Below are 20,195 nucleotides of genomic sequence, written 5' to 3'. Positions count from 1 at the left end.
TGGTGCTGGGCGTGTTGAAGCGGAAACTTACCTGATCGAGCACCACTATCACAGGAGTTGAGTCGTTGATTGCCAACCGAGTCCGACCGGAAGCCGTACGGTAGGCCCGGTGCCGAGTTGGCCTTGGTCGAAAACTGGGATCGTCGCGAGCGATGCCCAAGGGGAAGGCCGCCACCGCCGTCGAGTGATTTGTTCTTGTCAAACTTCCGGAGCGACTCGCTAGAAGCGTACCCAAGTACCGCCCTGTTGACGGTGAGACTGTTCCCCGGTATGGCCTTGGGGAAGATCGGTGAGCTAAGGGTGGGTGGTTTTTCCTTCTTCGTCAGATAGTTCGGTGAATTGCCGGTCAGGGTGGCGAACGTGGGCGATCGGGTACGTCGAATGAGGGAACTCTTCAGAGGCTGCTGTTGCTGCTGTTGCGTTACCTGCGGTTGCTTCGGTGGCTGGGAGCCAGTGGCCGCCCCGGGAGGGTTAAAGTCGTAGTCGAAACTTTTGGAAAACGCATCCACACTCCCGACGTGGGCACCCGGACCATATCCTACTCCCGTCCGGTCGCTCTGGTCCGGTGGCCTCCGGTTCAGACGTCGATCGTACTCGAAGCTGCGCGAAAACACCATCCCCTTGGGGTTGTGATTTTCGTTGTCCACCACGGAGAGAAATATTCTCGTACCCGGTTTGATGTCCCCTAGGCGGGTCTTGTTGGACTGCGCCTGCTGCTGCTGCTGCTGCTGTTGTTGGGAGTCCTGGAAGGCTGGTGGGGGCGATAGGATCGGCGTCACCGGTGGCGGACTTCCGTCGATAAGGTTTCGCTTTATCGACAGACACGCCGGTCGGTTGCTTAGGGTAGCCGACGCACTCGGGTCGATCTTCAGGATCGTCACATTGTCCTGACGCTGCACCTTCTGCAGGAGCTGCTGGCTGGCGGACCGTGGTGCTCCAGCACCCTTACCACGCGATTCGTTGCGATTGATCAGGTCCTCCAGTTTGCTGCCCGTGCCGGGTCGACCCGTATAGCGGTTTTCATCGTACACGATGTATTTGCGTGACACCTTGGACCCGTCCAGCGGGGCTACGACATTGCCGGGCGCACTGCTACCACCAAACTGGTAGCTGGTGCGTCCGGTGGCCAATCCTGGCGCCGGCTGCCCGCTGACCTGCACCCAGCCCGATTTGTTGAGGAAGATCTCGTTCTTCTTCAGGTTCTCGCCGAACAGATAGGTCGGCTTACCGCCATTCGCTGAGGTGCGGTAGTGCATGTTGGCCGCCGGATCTTTTTCGGGCCGTTCACCTTCTGCCAGGTCCGGTGCTCCTCGACCGGCTCGCTTTCGTTCGCTCGTTCGTTGCTCGGACTCTAGCGGTCGCGCTCCATCGAACGTACCATCCTCGGCGTCGGTCGCCGTGAGGAAACTGTCGGAAGAGGTCGGATCCTGCCGACCGCTCACCGGAATCTCCGGCAGAGGAAAATCGATAATGTCGCACTCATCTTGACCGGTGGCCGTGCCGTACTCATCACTGGCCGGTTCGTCCCGCTGTTCACCTGGCTGGCCTGTCGCTGCGTTGCCGGTTGTGTCCGCTGGATTGCCTTCAGCCGCTTCGGAACCTTGGTGACCCACTGGCAGCTGTTCTTTTGATCTGCAAATAATGCAAACGAGGGAAAACGTTGGTTAATTTTTTCCTCAGCGAAAGGAACTGATTGGTAATTAAAGTGCAAATTAGGAACCAAGTCAAAACTCGAGGTTGTCACTCCAGACTCCATTTTTATTGCCATAGCGATTAGATTAATTTCACTAGACTATTTATGAAAGTCCCGGAGCTAAGGCTCGGTGATTAGAAGGACATATCGTCATGGGCGAGTCAACTCTTCTGTTCAGCGATGCCCCAGAAGTTTGTCAAACAAATTCTACCTTTTTACAGCTATTTTAACGATAGGCATTGAGAATGTTGGTTGTTTAACCTTATCTCGACATTGGCATGTCGAGTTGAAGTCTTCATTTACTTTGTACCCCAAATAGTCCAACGGAAATTGAAAATAAACTTTATTGTAACTCAATTCTCACAACAGGACTCAGGCATGCTGGCCGTTTGGGTACCAATACAAATTAAAAATTGTCCCAGATTAACGAATTGGAGATTGGGTTCGCCATTTTGGTCCGCTGTTTTCCATTTTCAACTTTCCTCCACGTGACCGGCTTGAAAAGCTTGCTCATTTCCTCTCACTCTCTATTTCGCTATCTCTTTCTTGCTATGGACCTTAACTGAACGTTATGTTCCATGTAACTTGCGATCTTAAGGGAATGAAACCGATCTGACGAGTAGCGGATGGTGAACCCCGGGACCCGGGAGCCGCAAGTTGAATCCACCGTTTTTTCCGGTCTCTACTTCTAAGGGCTTCGTTCGGAGCGGCCGAGTCCTTTTTGTACGCGGCAATCCAGAAATTTTTCGGTCAATGTTTTGGGAAGGGAGCTCCGTCGCAAACAACGGTTTCACGTAAATATTTACCATTTCTATCTTCTGTTTTTTTTTGTCACGGAGCGACGCACAAAAGAGAAAAACCGAACCCAAGTAGGCACTCAGCGGGACATTTCTGGTACTCTGGTGTTTAGAAATTAGTTGCGCACAGTGTCAGCTTCCAAGGTTCTTCTCAAACCAACATTTGGTCCGGTTCCGGGCCGTTCTATGCGGTATTCCTGTGGTTTTCCGGGGTCGCCATTTGTAATTTGCTCCTTTTCTCTGCCTTTTAGGTGATTGTTTGTTTTCTTGACGGGTCCGTTCATAATTTTTACGTTGTCTTTTCCGTCCGAACTGATTAAAATACAACCCGAACGTGACAATGGCTCATCAGGTGGAGGGGGCCCACTGTTGTGTCCGTAAAAGCCAAACCAGATGACAAATGACAGAGGCTCGACGGACCACAACTGCTCAGGTGTTGGCAATAAGCTTCCCTGCGGTTCGGTCGCCTTTTCGGCGAGAACTTTTCTAATTACTCCCATCGACCAATATTGTTGGGCGTCGTTACATTGATTTGACAGTGCCTGTTGGCGGTCATTTTTCAAACCGTTTGCAATCCGCTCGACCACGGACCAGGTGAGAGGCGTCAAGCGGGATGGGCAGGTGCGTGCTGGAGGCATTCGAAATTCGTCATGACAGGCACGTTTTCGGTACAGGGTAATCATTTATCATTATTTTAAGCAACTCGCTGCCCGGGGACCGTGGCCACCGAGCGACACGACCACGCTGCTAAATGATGCATTAGTGATTCGCGAGGCCGGCCTTCGCGGGACGAAGATTGATTTTGATCACATAATTAGAAGGCCACAGTGCTGGTGTTGGCCCGTTGGTGGACCTGTGTCTGATTTATGCACCGTCCTACGGTGAATATTTAAATATGATTCATACTTCGATAAATTGTGAACTAAAGATTATTATCGGGGCCTAGGATGAAGAGTTTACGGCCCGATAATAATCCACATTAATAATGAATCAGGCCGCTATGGCTGCTGATGGGGTCTCTTGGTGATTTAATAATGAAGACAAGGAGACTAGAAGAAAAGCATCCTTGACATTTGATAACGAACCACCACGTCGTGGGTGGTCAATGATGGGCAGGTTATTTGTGGAAATATCGCGGTTCAATTTACTTCGTCTATTTGTAATACTTTGCTTAGCAAATTTAGAAAATTCGAAGAAAACAATAGTTATCATATCTGATTAGTTGCGCAAGAGTTCTGAGGCGTTTGGAGTTTTTTTTTCAAATGGAATAAACATGGAATTCGTTACTGCCTAGAACGCGTGTTGGATTTGATCCAAATTCTATGACAGCAAAGACCAACGATAGGTTGCAATTACTTTAGAAGCGACGGAAAATCCAAGAACCAATAAAGCTCAGAGACTTCATCGGTTTCATCGGAAGAAATCCTGTAGCGCAATTGACCGCAAGAGAGATATTTATCACCTAAAAATATTGCTCTCAATTTACTTTCTGCAAAACCGTACCGTCCAGCTGACGGATTCAATTGTGTTCGAAGCTCTAATCAAAACGCTCCAGACACCATCTGCTGCATTAAGCGCGACTCTCCGAAGATGGGCTCGTTAAAGTTAATTACTTCGCCCTGGATGACCATTTCCCACGCCGTTATTGGATTGCAATAGCGCGTTTTTGCTTTCCCCGGCTGGCGGCCAGTCCAGAAAATCCGGAAATGCGCACAACGAAAGTTCGTGATCGGCCTGTAAAAATGTGTGTCCAGTCCAGTCCGGTGGCCACTGACTGGTCCGCTTTGATTGTGCTACCGTTACTGGTGTCCGTTTTTCTCCGTTTCTTTTACCGATTCAACCGATTTTCCACTCAAACCATTTTTTAATCGTTCTTGCGCGACCGCGCGCTAGAAGCACGTGAAGCGAGGAAAATCGGCACAGTAGTAACGGCATGGCCGCGGCCCGGAAAGTTTGCCACACAATCGGGTCTCGACAATCTGGAAAGAGTGGGGCAGAAATGAGCCGCCGTAGCGAGTCACTGATTGGAGAAAAATCGCACCAAACGAGAACATAATTACTAATCCACACCCCGGGATGGCGTTAAGCCTAACGTGAATGCAAAAGCGACCCGCCCGCAGTCGCAGGTTGTGAAGTCTTACGCCAGTCGAGACGGCCGCTTCTTTGCGAGCGATTCTTCTAAGCCAAATCTTCTTTAATCGTGGATAAGCTTTCGCATATGGCAGCATAAAGTTACCTTCCACATCGGTGGGGCCGATCAACGCAGCGTCGTCATCCAATTGGGAGTAAGCTGATTTGGCTTCGCAAAACGAGGGCAAAAGTTTCGCAAACATAATGTGAACGAGCGCTTATCTAACAGCGATACACCATTCGATGAACCATGAAATCTTCTGTTTCGTGTTTCTTTTAATAAATGTTACATTTTTTTGTTTTACACAATGCAAACAATTTCAACGAATGTAAACGTGTGTAAGTATATTTTAGAAAGATTCTATATTCTTGCAGGAATAAGATTGGGTTGTTTTGTGTTAAGTATAATATAATATGAAGTGTGTGTTTCACCGAATAAAATGTCTTATATTTAATTTTTACCTACCGAACACTTTTAATGCCTTTCTCATTAATCATTTAAATGAGTTGCAAACAATTTCATTTCACTTCGATTATAATAATCAACACCAACCTATACTACGCTATACTAGTCAATCCGAATATCGTACCGAACGCAATGGTTCCGTAAAAAAGCAAATTATTTTCTCTTCCCATCAACCACAAATCGGCACCCGAACGTTGATTAACGCGGCGCGTTGGGTGCCAAAGTTACACCGGAACCGAGAAACCCGGTGGAAAGGAAATGTGCCAAATCTTCGAATTTCCCGCCAGGTTTGTTGCAGTTATGACGGCCGACGGCTGTGGGGAGAATATGAGTTAATTCGAACCGAGCTTTCCCGGCAACTCCGGCGATCGGTGGCAATAAACCGATTGGCACGGCACGGCCCGGACGATGACGATGTGTGATGAGCGGTTTTATGAGCGAAATAAAATGCGAGCAACAGTCCCGGGGGTTTCTCTTGCCATCGAAACGATGCCATCTTCCCAGTCGGCCCAATTCATCGCGCCATCTGCAGGGTTTTGCGGTTCCGCCGGCTTCACCGCGCTCCATCAAAATCATGGCCAGCTGGGTGGCGCGGAAATGGAGCCGAGCCGTACCCGCCAACGGATCACCGGGACCGGTAAATGTCAACGTTGGGACCTGCAGACCTTTTTATGTCCTTTAAGTTGCGCCTCCGGAGGCTCGGGCAGCGGAGCGACCAGCCGGCGTTCGTAGTATCGCCGGAAGGGTTTATTTGATTTCTGCGCTGCGTACGAAATGCGGTTCGTCATTGGTTTGGACTGAAAAAGTTTATGCATACCGTGTTTGCGTACGCTCGTGGGCCGCCTGGTTGTTGCATGTTTGTAGAAACGAAATTGTGATGACAAAATTCTATTTTCAGTGAATCAAATGATCGCGGCAAAATGTGTTTCTTTGGGCCACTAGTGGGTGCTTCAATTACGTTTAAATCAAATTGTGTTTAAATCTCGCGTCCACATCGTTATAGTCAGTCGTTCTGTAGCCAAACCACTATTGATAGCAGCGAGCTTTCAGCAGCTTCGTGCATCGTGTAACAGAATGTAATTAGGAATTTATCTCTCATGTTCGATGTGCCGGATGCTGGCTCCCCGAGGCGCCAGAGAAACTTTGGTGTCGAAAATGTAATCAATGTGTTGACGCCCATCAATTTGGATGCAGCCTGGGCTGATTATGATAATTTGGGGTTGAACATATTGTAAAATTATGTTACTGCACGAAATAAATGGTAAGTAGTTTCCGTTCTATCAAACAACTCTCTGTCGCAGGTTTGTTCAACCAACAAAACAGGGATTGTTTTGGACGTGTTCTCTTTAACTAAAGAAAATGTAGAGCCGCTCAACCCAACAACGAAACCAACCTTCGGTTCAATCTCACTTCCAATATTGGCCAGATTAAAGCGTACACGCTCAATGGTTGGCACATTAATGGGAAATTGAATGTTATCTAGAATCATCGTCCAAAGCCTGCCCCACATTGTCGGTGGCTAAGAGCCTGTCTAGGCTATTTGCGAAACCGTCGAAGCCGTATCGATTATTATCCTTTGGCGTGTACACAAATGGAACGAACAACGAACGACGCTCCGTTCCGGCCTGGGCTCCGGGGCTGGCTCAGGTCCGGCCGAACGTCCATTTCCTTCGAGGCCAACCGTCTATTCACCCCAACGCGGGAGCTCGGCTCGGCTCTAGTATGAATATTCGCTCCGCTCCATCGACTACCGTTGCCTACGATATTTTCTGCTGTTGGCGACATTTTGTTTTCTGTAGGAATTTCTAGGCACTGAATACCAATCTTAAGCTGGCCCGTTGGTGTCCTTTCCGGGCCCGTTGTCCGGAGAGTCCGGCGTCCCAACAAATATAAGATAAATAGGTGAATGGAGCAAAGATAATATTTTACGAAGGCACAAACCAAACTTTCGTGGACACTTTCCCCCAGGACTAACAGGAACCCGAGCAGAGGACTCGGTGTTGAAGTGTGCACCAGCGAAAGTGTTGAAGTGAAGAGATTAAATAACTCTCCGTGGGGCTGTTGCCGAGCCCCGGGACGGTGACTTTAAAGTGGTTACCGTTGGTGCAATAAATAAATGTGGAATGTGATTAAAATCCTGTGGTGTTATATTTTGCAAGAACCGATTCTTTCGGTGTACCCCAGAGCATTTGACGTTCCGTTGGATGGTTTTGTGGATGGATCTTGGAAAAGCTTTTGAGCAAATATTTTGGCTAGTTGAAGGAGAAGCGTATGTCGTCAACAGAAAGCGTCTGCCTGAGTAAACCGAGCCGGGCGGTACGGAGGCAACTGCTACCGATAGCTAGTGAGGCGATAATCTGCTTAAGAAAAGTTCCTGACAAAAGTTAGCGCACCGTAGGGGATAGTCACCACTGCTTGCCGGTCGAGTCAAGCCTTCGGCTAACGACTTCGGCAAGTAGTTGCTAGCTCTTTGGCTCCACATTGTTTCCCGGGAAGCCTGGCATTTTGTTAGGAACGAGATCAAAGCTACTGTTCTACATTTGTTGCCCCGTTCGCAGGATGAACAATAAACACAACGCGAGCCAAAATGTGATCGATTACCATCGCGTCCCGCAAACGGTTCAAAGCGAGCTCCACCGTTTGTGCCGTCAGGTTCGGTTAGAATGTTTCCCGATTTAATTTCATCCCGTCGTGCGTTCCATAATTAATAAACGAAACGCGCGATAATTCGGTCGATAAATATTTATCGTACTTCCGGCCGGGAATGGCACGGCCGGAATCGGAACCTCGCTGACAGTCCCGGCGAAGCCGGCCGAATAATCTTGTTTGGGGGGCAAATCATTTTCGCAAGATCGCGGAAAAGTGTGGCGTGTTTCATGGCGGCAGCGTATAGCTCGAGAGCTTCGGGAAATTCGGGAGTTGGTCCAACGGGAAAATGATTCTTCATCCGGCAGCAGCTCAATCGGGTTTAATCGTGAAAAACCTTTTTATTGCTGTTGAGCATAGAAAGAGAAATAAGTGGAAGTAATCCTTTTTCTCTGAAATGTAATTTAATTGCTCGGTTGTTTAATAAATTCATCCATTGTTGTAGCCGTGCGCCGGAAGTCGTAATATTGATTATGGGGCTGGTAAGGGTGGTAAAGGTTAACGCGGAAAATGTATTCACCCGAAACCATGGGGTTTAGAAAGGGCAATCAAACGCTTCTCAGAGCCGGTGTGTCTGGGCGTCTATGCTAAAAATATGGTAGCCAGTGTGTGTGTCTGGATTGCACTTTATTCAAGGGCAATGGTTCAACCTTTTTCATCAATTAGTAAAGTGGTGAGTCTGATGACCTATGGAATTTGAAATATTAACACTGTCTAAGGGTAGCCTGTGTTATTCACATTTCACTGGAACTGTTAACGATCTCTTCCTCTGTCTCTCTCTCCAGGGTGAATCGATTTCCGTCATACATCTCAACGCTCTGTGATGTACGTAGCCGACCGCAGGATCAGCTTAATGTCCACGCTGTAAGCGATGGAAAATGGTTATTGAATTTTTTGCCATGCATCACCTCTGTCACAAGATATAATCGGATAGTGGCATAATTATGTTCTGTGCAGTCGTTCGATTCTTCCATTCACAATGGCACAGGTGGAAATGAATATTGAAGAGCGGCTGATATTAATGATTGCTTTCCGAATTGTTTCCCGTTTCCCAAATGAGTGTTGGTTTCCATGTGTTTCTTTGTTGAAGTTGCAATGGAGGCGCTAGGTGCCTTTTTCTGAAGAATTGTCCCTTTGACGAACGAATTGTATGAATGATGAATGTGAAAACTCTTGTTGTATGAATGACAATAAATATGCTGCTGATAATCGAAAGCTCACGAAACTCAACTCTTATCCGCAAACTGCTTGCAGGTGAGACCTGAGTAGATCAGTCGGTAATCATTTCCCATGCATCGTCAGAAATGTTCAGTAAAAACACTCCCCACCGCCACTCGGCTAATAGGTCGGAGCCGGAGTGGCCACCCCTCGAACCGGTTCTCCATTAGCCAGCAAGGTTTCGGAGCTCACGAAGCTCCAATCACCAATAAGCATTTCCTTTTTGTCTCTGCGACGTCACGGTTTTTTTTCAAACCTAGAGGGCCATGAACAGGAAATGCATCTCCCGGATGGGCCGGATAAAGTGTTCACCGTGCTTCCACCTGAGCGCGTCCGTGAGCACTGCAGCCTCCGCAGCGAGGCAGAACTTAAAGCTCCGTTTAAGGCCCGTGGGCGCTACCGAACGGCTGAACGATGTGTTGAGTTTTCCGTTTCCACGCCACTTCAAGCTCGGATCGGATGGGGTGGCTGCCGGCTGGGGCCCAATGGGGTCGAACAAGAATTTTCGCTCGAAACGAGGATGGAAAACTCTTTCGGAAGAGCGCACACAGACACACAGCGTGTTATCGGTGGCGAACACAGTCGCAGCACAGACTGCATCGATTTCGGTCACCGGCTGCCACTACATGGCAGTTCCGCTTTCCGGAAGCAGACAGGCCTCGCTTCCGGTTTGTGCACTATCATGCAAACGTGCCGCTGTGTGTGTGTGTCAGTAAGGACTTCCGTTCCTGTTCGTACGAGTGCCTTTGTTCGATGTTGACACACACACACACAAGCACGCTCGTAGCTGGGGCGGCCTCGATGCGCCTTGAAATTGCATAGTTTCATTACTCCATTATTGAACAGTGCATTTTGTGCACCCCTATGAGCCGGCACCTCGCACACGCCCTCCAACTTATGGACTGACTGATCCGCGAACGGGAACAATGGCACCGCGCGGCAGCAGCGGATGGGTGGTCTATAGGTAGGTGTGTGACGAATCAATTACGCAACATCATTGATGTATGGAAAAGTCACACAAAACACGATTCAACGGCACCGGTCCATGGCCGTGGCCGTGGCACATATTCGCGCATATCAACGCACATTCTATATCGTCCCGTCGCGAATAGTTGACCAAAGCTTGGGGTGTTTTTGTTTTCATTGGAACTAATTTTGTTGCCCGCTAGAATGTCGGAAGCTTTGCGGTGCTGCAGCGGGCCAATCCAATACTGCAATCGGTGGCTAAACGGTGCGTAATTATCGAACGGCGCCATTGCCCCGGTCGGCTGATGATTAAACGAGTCTATCGATTATTCGAAGTCGAGTTGATTAAACCAATCACACATGCAGTTTGGCGAGGTGAAATCATCAAGCTTTGGCGAGTGAGTGGTGAGGTAAGCAATGATGAGTCAATGCCCAGCAGTCCTGCGATGAAGCATAGCATAGAGCCGAACCTTGTCTTTCGTCGATCCTTTGGTCATTCTAAATATAAGTCCTACTTGTCTGCCTGAGAGACTCCGAGCATCGATTAGAATAAACCACCTCCAAGAAGTTGAGAGAAGATGAGAGAATTATAAATGATGTTTCAAGTGTTTTTTAAGCACATCAGATAGACGTATCGATGCCGTCTACTTTCTCTTAAGTGTACCCTTTTGGGATAATGTCGGACAATCTTTCTTCTCATACGACCTGACTAACACGACAATGGGTGGTGCGCAGTGTCGTCCAGGCATTCGATTGATTGATGAACAAATAGAAGTCTCGTGGTATAATTTTGCGATTATCACTCGCAACGTGGATGTAAAGTTGAATACAGACATGCATACGTCGGAGGACTAAAACAACACAATACACAGAATAAGTTGAAGCTTATCTACGAACACCGGGCGCATCACGCGCAACAAAACAAACGTCAACATAATTGGATGTCTTATCGAAACAGATCATTAAGCATCTGTTCTGCTGTACAAAACGTCCAGCATCCAATCGTCACATGACCTAACTCGGCCAGCATTTGGGTTAACGGGTCACCTCTTAGTCACATGCCATCCGTGACACGGACAGAGGCGGGCGCCAGCGTCAATGACTAATGACGCTGGCATTACCTTGCACGTGGCGATGCCCCTTCATTGATAAAAACTCGTTTGTTTTGACTGCAGTAACTGGAGAGAGTGATTCATGCCGCTCCCAAAGACCACCGACGACCACCTGAGAGCTTATCAGAGCGAGGTAGTTCTTCTTGTATCTATGCCTCCAGCCCGAACTGGTTTTCAAGTGCACCCTAATCGGAGGCCGATATCATGGCATAAATCCGAACCCAAACGTTTAGTCCAGTAGGCGGGCTGTGTTTATATTGACGACGTATCTCTTCCGGTCAGCGCAACGGTGTCGCGAGGTATTTTCGCGCGTGCCACATGACTCAACTTTTGGGGGGAGCATCCCCCTATTGTATTAAAATGGTATCTTATCGGAAGAGACCGGCGACAGATACGGTGGGGCATTGGCCATTCTCGTACGGTGGCTTGGCCGCGATGGCTGCAAATTTCCTGCCCTATAAATCTGTCGCACAAGGCGCGTATGGCATGTGACTCTGGAGGAGAGTGCCATCACCTGCCGTGAAGAACGACGCCAACTGATTATCGCCACCACTGATAAAAGTTCCGTGATTGTGGTGATGGTTCTGATATAATGTTCCTGGTCGCCTGCTTGTAAGAAAAAGAAGGCCGCGCTGGAACCCGCTGCTCATTGAGTGTCGAACGACTCCAGAAGACACATCGCGGAGGATCTTACAGAAACGGCCAACATAGAGTGGTTGTGAAGAAGTGAAAAGAAGGTTAGTAGGGTTAGAGTTAGTAGTATAATCTGTGTTCAATACAAGAAGTAGTGACGATCCCTGTGTTTAACGTGTTCGCTCGTGTACTGTGAACTCTTGTAGAGATCCTAGAGTAATTGAATTCCCAACATGATACTTTTGGTGCTGTTACACTTTAATTCATGAGTTCTATTCGCTACTTACGCGCTATTGAAAAAGAAAATAGAACTAGTTAGCATGGTTGATGATCAAAATGGAAATGATTCACTCAGTCGGGCAAGTTGATGTAAACCGGAAGTAATAAAAATGTTTGGGTTGGGGTCTAGACTGTGAATATATGAAGAGAACTTCAATGGTGTTTGAACTTCGGTACTGTTGGAATGAATCATGTGCCAGCACACTCCCAAAACAGTCCTATCACGTGCGTCACGCCCTTATTATTCAAGGTATCGTGCTACGGCGAGGTGCTGTTATCTGTTGGAAATTTGATACTAGGCGCAACCACAGTGTCTAGGGCGTTCGATTTTAGGACACCGTTTATCACTGTCTTGAGCACATCCGCACGATAAGAACGTGTGTTCGCACAAACGCTGCTTAGTAAAGCATTCCAATCTCGCATAGGACGACGCGATGGCGACTAGCAACTGGGACAAGTTCGTGCTGCTCCTGTGGAAGAACTGGAACGGAGCATGTCTAACACGGTAACTAGATCAACGTCAGAGCTTTTGAGCCGGAGGAAAACTGTGCCCGTCTCAGTTTGCTGTGCAGTCCCCGTCCCACAGTCGAAACATTCGTGTCTGGTTTCCAAAATTGTGCCTCAAACTTACTTCCTCGTTTCGGTTTTGCGGTCGGTTGGTCGGGCGCGTGGTAGAGTTTGGCTTACCTGAAACGAGTAAAATACGAAACCCAACGTCAGTTTCATGTCAAATTCATGCCATTAGGAGTAGTGAACAGTTCACGGGGTTCGAGCCGCTCGCTATCGCGCACCGGAAAACTTGGCGGTAATGAACGTGGAATCCTTCCGAACGGCGGGCGGACCAAAGTGATAAGAAATTTATGGCGGGGGCCGTAAACTGCCTTTGTTACGACTGCCCAACTCTGGTGTCTGGTGGTCGTACTTTTCTCGCCACATAATATCGGCCCGGCGTGGGAGCGCAGATTGCGCCGTTCGCAGGCGCTACAGTCGGCCAATCAACAAACACCCGGGACGGCGAACCCGGGTGTACTTTGCCTTAAAATATTACCCTTTGTGGAGGTCCGAACGAATGAAGGGTCTTACTAGCCCGTTGCCCCCAGTTTGTTTGTTTCCTTCAATCGATTTTCGAAAAGAAAATCGATTCGTCCCAGGGTCACTCTCCGGAAGGGTGGCCATGGCAAGCCTGGGCAAGCTGGTTCGATCGTCCGCTGCAATAATGACGTCCGGAGCTGGCGGTCTATCAGCTCAGCATCTAGCGTGCGGCGGCGGAACCATGGAACCAACACGAACACATCGCGTTGGCGTTGTGCGTGACGTACGTTGGGGCAGAAAAATGCTTAGTAATGTCGCGCAACGGTACTGTACTAATACCGATGGCCGAGGTTAGGCGGAGTAGTCGCACGCTCGGTTTGGTGTGTATGGTGTTGATAAACATACGGTTCGTGGAGCAGTTTTTGTGACGCTGCAATTGCTCACTGTATCAGTCCATCAAGAGCGCGCGGCACAACCGGTCACGCGGGAATTTCTGTGAGGGTCGCCGGATGTCCGTTCCGGTCCACAGCGGCGGACTCTAGGGCACTGGCCAAAGCCAATAAAGATCGCAGTCGTAAGCCGGAGGTGTTAGGAAGTGTCCCGTTAGGTTAGCAGCTCGTAGGCAACAGGTGGGTCAAGTGTCTGGTTATGGGAACTCAGCGCCCTCTTCGGATAAAGTTCGCTCTAATTGCGTCATGCAGTTGATGGAGACGCCAAACTTCAGCGTTTCGAACGACATTCCATTGGGTACTTTTAATGGAGCGTAGTGTGCCTGTGCGCCATCAAACTGTACTCGGTGACCCGTGAAAATGAATCGGAACAGCAAAAAAGAGCTAAACAATTCCGTGCACTGACCGTGACAGTGAGCATGCGACGTTTGAATTCGTAACCTGTGGTGCTAGTGAGGTCCGTGAGGCGCATAATTCTCATCGTAGTTCGACCCTGTCCCTTCGTAACTCTGATGGGTGTTTGCTTCATTTTTGCAAACCATTGTTTCAGTGAATCATTCCGTTGTGCTATCGTCGAGCAATCTGCTATTGGATATCTTATCGGTGCTGTGTGTGATAAAATTAATCAAAAGGCAATCAAGTATTTATCGCAACACGTTTTCGATAACGAGCCAGAGTGGTCTGCCATTGTCCAAACGGGCACACTGATACGACATTCGGTCGTTGTGAAAAGTTGTTGATTCGTTCGATACTCGTAACAGGAAACAGTATGGCGTCCACGTCTCGGTGGAGTAAATTTGTGCTGCTGCTGTGGAAAAACTGGATCATTCAGAAGCGCCACTACATCCAGACGCTGTTCGAAATCCTGATACCGGTGCTGTGCTGTGCCATACTGATCGTAGTCCGAGGTCTAGTCGATCCTGATCAGGTGGCCGAGCCGACCGTGTTCGATCGGTTGGGCATCGGGACGATTGGAAATTTCGATAGTGAGTATTAAAGTGTTCAGTGGCGTCATAAGTTCCACAACAATTCACGCCGAATATCCTGTTTAGCGATCCCACCGGTCACGTTTAGTGTTGCGTTTTCACCAAAGAACGAGTTCCTCGGGCAGTTCCTCGGAGATACCTTCACACAGGAGGTCCTCAGTAGTCGGCCGATCACGTTGGTGCCGGTGGACAATGCCCGCGAGCTGGAAAGCCTGCTGATGCAACAGAACTTCATCGCCGGTATCGAGTTTCCCGACAGCTACAAGGTACGCATGGAGCCGCTTACAGACCACTCAGGTCAGAGCTCTAATTGGTAGGCCATCTCTTTGCACCATTCAGAACAGAACCGATCTTCCAGAGCGCCTCGAGTATGCGTTGCGTTTTCCGTCCGAGTTGCGCTGGAGCGGCTGGACGTTTGGTAATTGGCGCACCAACTTTATGGTGGTGCCCTTCGTGCAGGGTCTCCGCAATCCGAATCAAACGGACGGTGGTAGTCCTAGCTATTTGCGTGAAGGTTTTCTTACGCTGCAGGCGGCCATAGCACGTACCTTCATCCGCCGACAACGAACGGGCTATCAACTGCCGCAGGTTAATCTGAGGGTAAGCCACGCAGTGGGGCGTAGTAGATTATGGAACTAACCGACTAATGGATTATGGATTATGGTTCTTCTGCAGCGCTATCCGTACCCACCGTACTACGACGATGTGGTGCTGTTGGCGATGGAACGGCTGCTGCCGATGATCATTCTGATCTCGTTCTTCTACACCTGCATCAATACGGTCAAGTTCATCACGATCGAGAAGGAGAAGCAGCTGAAGGAAGCCATGAAGATCATGGGTCTCCCGAATTGGCTCCACTGGACGGCGTGGTTCGTGCGGTGTTTGGTGCTGCTGCTGATCACTATTTCGCTGCTCGTCTTTCTGATAAGTGTAAGACCTGGTGAGGCGTGGCCTCATACGATCGGCTGTTAATTGTGCCTCTTGATTTCGCAGGCCAACCTTACACCAAACACCGACCTGTCCGTGATCGAGTACGCCGACTGGAGCGTGCTGTGGTTCTTCTTTCTCACCTTCGTGCTGGTGACGATCTGCTTTTGCTTCATGATGAGTGTCTTCTTCAACAAAGGTACATGGATTTCTCCGGCGGGTCTGGTCCGATGTCATAATGTCTCAAACTTTCTTCGTAGCCAACACTGCGGCCGGAATCGCGGGGCTGCTGTGGTTCGTATTTGCGATCCCTTTCAATGTCACCGTGCAAAATTACGACGAGATGGAAATGGGCACGAAGATTGCGTCCAGCTTGCTCTCCAATACGGCCATGTCGTTCGGCATCATGAACATCATTCGCCTCGAAGCGACCCAGGTGGGCCTACAGTGGAGCAATCTTTTCTCGGCCCCTTCGATGGGCGATGATTTTAGCGTGGGGCTGGTCATGGTGATGTTCCTGGTCGATGCCCTGCTGTACCTGGGCATTGCGCTCTACTTCGAGCAGGTCATGCCCGGTGAGTTTGGTGTGGCCAAACCGTGGTACTTTCTGTTTACGCGCGACTTTTGGAAACGGAACCGCATCGAGGACTCGTCGATGGTCGGTGTATCGAAACAGGAAGAGTCACCGTACTTTGAGCAGGAACCGACCATCGAGCGAATCGGAGTCCGTATCATGGACCTGCGGAAGGTGTACGGTAAAAAGGTGGCGGTCGAGGGACTAAATCTAAACATGTACGAAGGACAAATTACGGTTCTACTCGGCCATAATGGAGCGGGGAAGACGACCACGATGTCCATGCTGACCGGCATGTTCTCACCGAGCTCCGGCACGGCACTGGTCAATGGGTACGACATTCGGAAGGACATCGAAGGAGTGCGCTTCTCGCTTGGCCTCTGTCCACAGCATAACGTGCTGTTCAACGAGCTAACCGTGGCGGAACATTTGAAGTTCTTCGCGCAACTCAAGGGCGTCCCGAGTGATAAGACGACCAGCGAGATCGACAAGTACGTGAACCTGCTCGAGTTGGTCGAAAAGCGAAACGCCCAATCGCATACTCTCTCGGGCGGAATGAAGCGTAAGCTTGGCGTCGGCATTGCGCTGTGTGGCGGCTCTAAGGTGGTGCTGCTCGATGAACCCACGTCCGGGATGGATCCGTCGGCTCGCCGTGCCCTGTGGGATTTGATCCAACGGGAAAAGGTAGGCCGTAGTGTGATCCTATCGACGCACTTCATGGACGAAGCGGACGTGCTGGGCGATCGGATTGCCATCATGGCCGAGGGCAAGCTGCGCGCGATCGGTTCACCGTTTTTCCTGAAGAAAACCCTCGGTGCCGGCTATCGGTTGATTTGCGTGAAGGAACCGCACTGCGATAAGCAGCGCGTCCTGTCGCTGCTGAGGAAGTTTATCGGGGACGTACACATCGAGACAGACATCGGGACGGAGCTGTCGTTCGTGTTGCGCGAGGAGTACCTTCCGGTGTTCCAGCGGATGCTGGAGGAGCTCGAGGAGCAGATGACCGCTTGCGGAGTGTCCAGTTATGGCATTTCGCTCACCACGATGGAGGAAGTGTTTTTACGGTACGCGGGAACTAGATGAACGTGTGTGTGTGTGCGACGTATGATCATGGACTGTGCTGTTCTCTTTGCAGTGCTGGAAGTGATTCCCACCAAACGGAAGAGTTGTCTCCGGATATGAAAACGAACGGATACGTTGACATCAGCGACAGTGACAGTTGTATGCAACCCCGCAATTGGTGGCCAAATCCGCGCAGTTGATCATGATCTTTCGATGCCTCTTTTTCTTTTCAGACTCGCTGGAAGGGCTTCGCCTGCATACTGGCTCGAGGCGCTTGTTCTACCAAATCTATGCCCAGTTTTACAAGAAACTGCTCACCACCGTCCGTAGTTGGATTACGCTTACGCTACAATTTTTAATCCCCGTGCTGTTTGTGCTGATGTCGTACCTTATCTTCCTGAATGGCAACTCCGGTCGCGATCTGCCAGAGTTGGACATCAACTTTGATCGTTATACCACTTCGCTCACGGTGCTAGAAGTGGGGTCCGGTTCGGAGGCCGTTGGTGATCGATACCGAGAGCTGTTTCGTGGTAAACCAGCGGCCCATCAGCTCGACGTGATCGATAGTGACATGATTTCGCATATTCTGGAAACGGTAGGTAACCTGCGTTGGCTTGCTTTGCTCTCGCGATCTAACAGCATTGTGGTTTTGTTCCGATAGACTTCGCAGGACATTCCCTCTTTCAACACACGATACTGGGTCGGAGCGACCCTTGGATCCGCTGAGTGTACCGCTTGGTTCAACAATAAGGCGTACCACAGTGCCCCACTGTCCGTCAGTCTGATCTACAATGCGCTGCTCCAGTCCGTGTGTCCGTCGTGTGAGCTTCGCGTCAGCAACAAACCGTTACCGTACCGTTTGGACACTCAGCTAAGGCGCCTCGAAACGGGTGCCAATGCTGGCTTCCAGATGGCGTTTAACACCGGCTTTGCGATGGCCTTCGTGTCCGCGCTGTTCATCCTGTTCTACATCAAGGAGCGCACGACCCGCGCCAAGTTGCTGCAGTTCGTGAGCGGCGTCAATGTGGCCCTCTTCTGGACCATCTCGTTCCTGTGGGACTATCTGGTGTTTGTTGTTGCGTCGCTGTTCTACGTCGTCACGCTCGCCATCATCCAGCAGGACGGTTGGTCCACGTTCGATCAGCTCGGCCGGGTGTTTCTGGTTCTGCTGTTCTACGCCTTCGCCAGCCTACCGGTGACGTACCTGTTTGCGTACCTGTTTCACGTGCCGGCGACGGGTTTCGTCAAAATGATGCTCCTGAACGTGCTGTCGGGCACGATCTTCTTCACGGCCGTGTCGTTGCTTCGCTTCGAAGACATTGACCTGGACGACGTGGCGGACGTGCTCGAGTGGATCTTTATGTTCTTCCCGAGCTTCGTCCTGACGCAGAGTATGAACGCACTGAACCAGGTCGGCAGCCGGGAGGCACTGTGCGAACGTGCCTGCGAGCAGATCACGATCTGTACCGAGGAGCTCAAGTGTCTGCTTGTTCCCGAGTGCTGCGGTACGAGTACCTTCACGTTCGACACAACCACCGGCATCAACCGAAGTTTGCTGTTTTTCACCGGCATCGGCGTTGCCTGCTTTGCGCTGATCATGATCGTGGACTATCGGCTGCTGAAGAAGATCTTCGGACGAAGCGCGACCAGCCAGACCGAAGACCCGTCGAACGAGGTGGATTCGGATGTGCTCGAGGAGAAGCGGCGCATCGAGAAGTGTGATGCGGCTGAACTGGCCTCGTACAATTTGGTGCTGAAGGAGCTGTCGAAAAGCTACGGCAAGTTTGTGGCGGTCAACAAGCTTTCGGTGGGCGTACGGCACTCGGAGTGCTTCGGACTGCTCGGCATCAATGGGGCCGGCAAGACGTCGACGTTCAAGATGATGACCGGCGATGAGAACATCACCTCGGGTGACGCCTGGGTAAGCGGGATCAATCTGCGCACCGACATGAACCGGGTGCACCAGCACATTGGCTACTGTCCGCAGTTCGATGCACTGCTCGAGGAGCTGACGGGCCGAGAAACGTTGCACATCTTCGCTCTGATGCGCGGAGTCGATCGAGCGGAGATCAACGGAGTGTCGCTAACGCTTGCCGAGGAGCTAAACTTTGTGAAGCATCTGGACAAGCGGACCAAAGCGTACAGTGGGGGTAACAAGCGGAAGCTTAGCACCGCCCTGGCGCTGTTGGGTAACCCGGCGGTGGTGTACCTGGACGAACCGACGACCGGCATGGATCCGGGAGCAAAGCGACAGTTTTGGAACGTGATCTGCAAGATCCGCAACTCGGGCAAATCGATCGTCCTGACGTCGCACAGCATGGAGGAGTGTGAAGCGCTCTGCACCCGGCTCGCCATCATGGTGAACGGCGAGTTCAAGTGTCTCGGCTCGACGCAACACTTGAAGAACAAGTTCTCCGAAGCGTTCCTGCTGACGGTGAAAACGAAGCGCGACCAACCGGAAGCCATCGGCGCGGTAAAGGCGTTTGTGACGGGCCAGTTTTCGGGAGCCGATCTCAAGTAAGTTGCCCGATAAGGAACCACGTACGACCCGTCGCTAATGACACTCGTGTTTTTCGTTCTGCCCACCAGGGAAGAGTATCAGGATTCGCTGACTTTCCACATAGCCCGCACGAACCAGCGGTGGTCGGCCATGTTTGGCCTGATGGAGTCGGCCAAGGATCGGCTGGGTATCGAGGACTACGCCCTCGGGCAAACGACGCTCGAGCAAGTGTTTCTGTTTTTCACCAAATACCAAAGAAATTGTGAGTGACTGCGTAACGTTCGGTTGACCGGCTAATAAAGGCATGCCAATGTATTACTTACCCTATCGATTATGGAAATATGATTACGCTAATCACATGAGTATGCTAATCAGTGATGTTTGATTGTACGATGCCGGGTGTGGCAGCTTTGGGTGTCGTTGTTTGAATGGGAACATCCATCAAGGACTCCTTCGGGAATGCCTTTACCAAAGTGAAGTGAAGCTGAAGTGCCTCGAGAACATCTACAGCAGTTCCACAACCCACGGACAAAGTACGGCGCAAAGAATGAGGTGGTTTCTGTACAATTCACAGACACGCCCGCCAAAGAAACTGGTGAAACAATAGACATTTGCCAGTAGTCAGCGGCAGCAATACCTCCACAGGACCTCCGTTAAATCCATTCATTTCCTTTTCGCACAACGCAGCGCGCGGCTACTAATCTAATTCTCCGGCAGCAGCGTTT

The 20,195-nt window shown here is 50.3% G+C and overlaps 2 protein-coding genes across 2 annotated transcripts in view; one reads left to right on the top strand and one right to left on the bottom strand.

Moving 5' to 3' along the window:
• Positions 1 to 1,256, bottom strand: part of LOC128277778 (uncharacterized) — a 51,856-nt gene extending 50,600 nt beyond the window's left edge. The window contains exon 1 of the mRNA XM_053016301.1: positions 32 to 1,256. Within this exon, the coding sequence (XP_052872261.1) occupies positions 32 to 1,256 (1,225 nt within the window). The remainder of the gene's footprint in view (positions 1 to 31) is intronic.
• A 12,934-nt stretch (positions 1,257 to 14,190) lies between these two features.
• Positions 14,191 to 19,740, top strand: LOC128267013 (phospholipid-transporting ATPase ABCA3-like). Its single transcript, XM_053003803.1, has 10 exons — positions 14,191 to 14,407; positions 14,474 to 14,673; positions 14,747 to 15,007; positions 15,083 to 15,337; positions 15,401 to 15,533; positions 15,595 to 16,972; positions 17,044 to 17,129; positions 17,204 to 17,565; positions 17,632 to 19,487; positions 19,560 to 19,740. Exons 1-10 carry the CDS (start codon positions 14,191 to 14,193, stop codon positions 19,738 to 19,740), a joined length of 4,929 nt encoding a protein of 1,642 aa, XP_052859763.1.
• Positions 19,741 to 20,195: the final 455 nt, after the last annotated feature.

This window comes from Anopheles cruzii, chromosome 2 (assembly GCF_943734635.1).
Source record: "Anopheles cruzii chromosome 2, idAnoCruzAS_RS32_06, whole genome shotgun sequence".
Taxonomy (NCBI): Eukaryota; Metazoa; Arthropoda; class Insecta; order Diptera; family Culicidae; genus Anopheles; species Anopheles cruzii.
Note: the sequence above shows the minus strand (reverse complement) of the source record. Positions and strands in the feature narration are given on the sequence as shown.

What these genes read in the sequence shown, in the direction of transcription:
- LOC128267013 (XM_053003803.1), top strand. Translation starts at nt 14,191, where the DNA reads ATGGCGTCCACGTCTCGGTGGAGTAAATTTGTGCTGCTGCTGTGGAAA. An exon ending in GACGATTGGAAATTTCGATA is followed by an intron (nt 14,408 to 14,473) that starts GTGAGTATTAAA and finishes TATCCTGTTTAG; the next exon opens with CGATCCCACCGGTCACGTTT. An exon ending in AGTTTCCCGACAGCTACAAG is followed by an intron (nt 14,674 to 14,746) that starts GTACGCATGGAG and finishes TGCACCATTCAG; the next exon opens with AACAGAACCGATCTTCCAGA.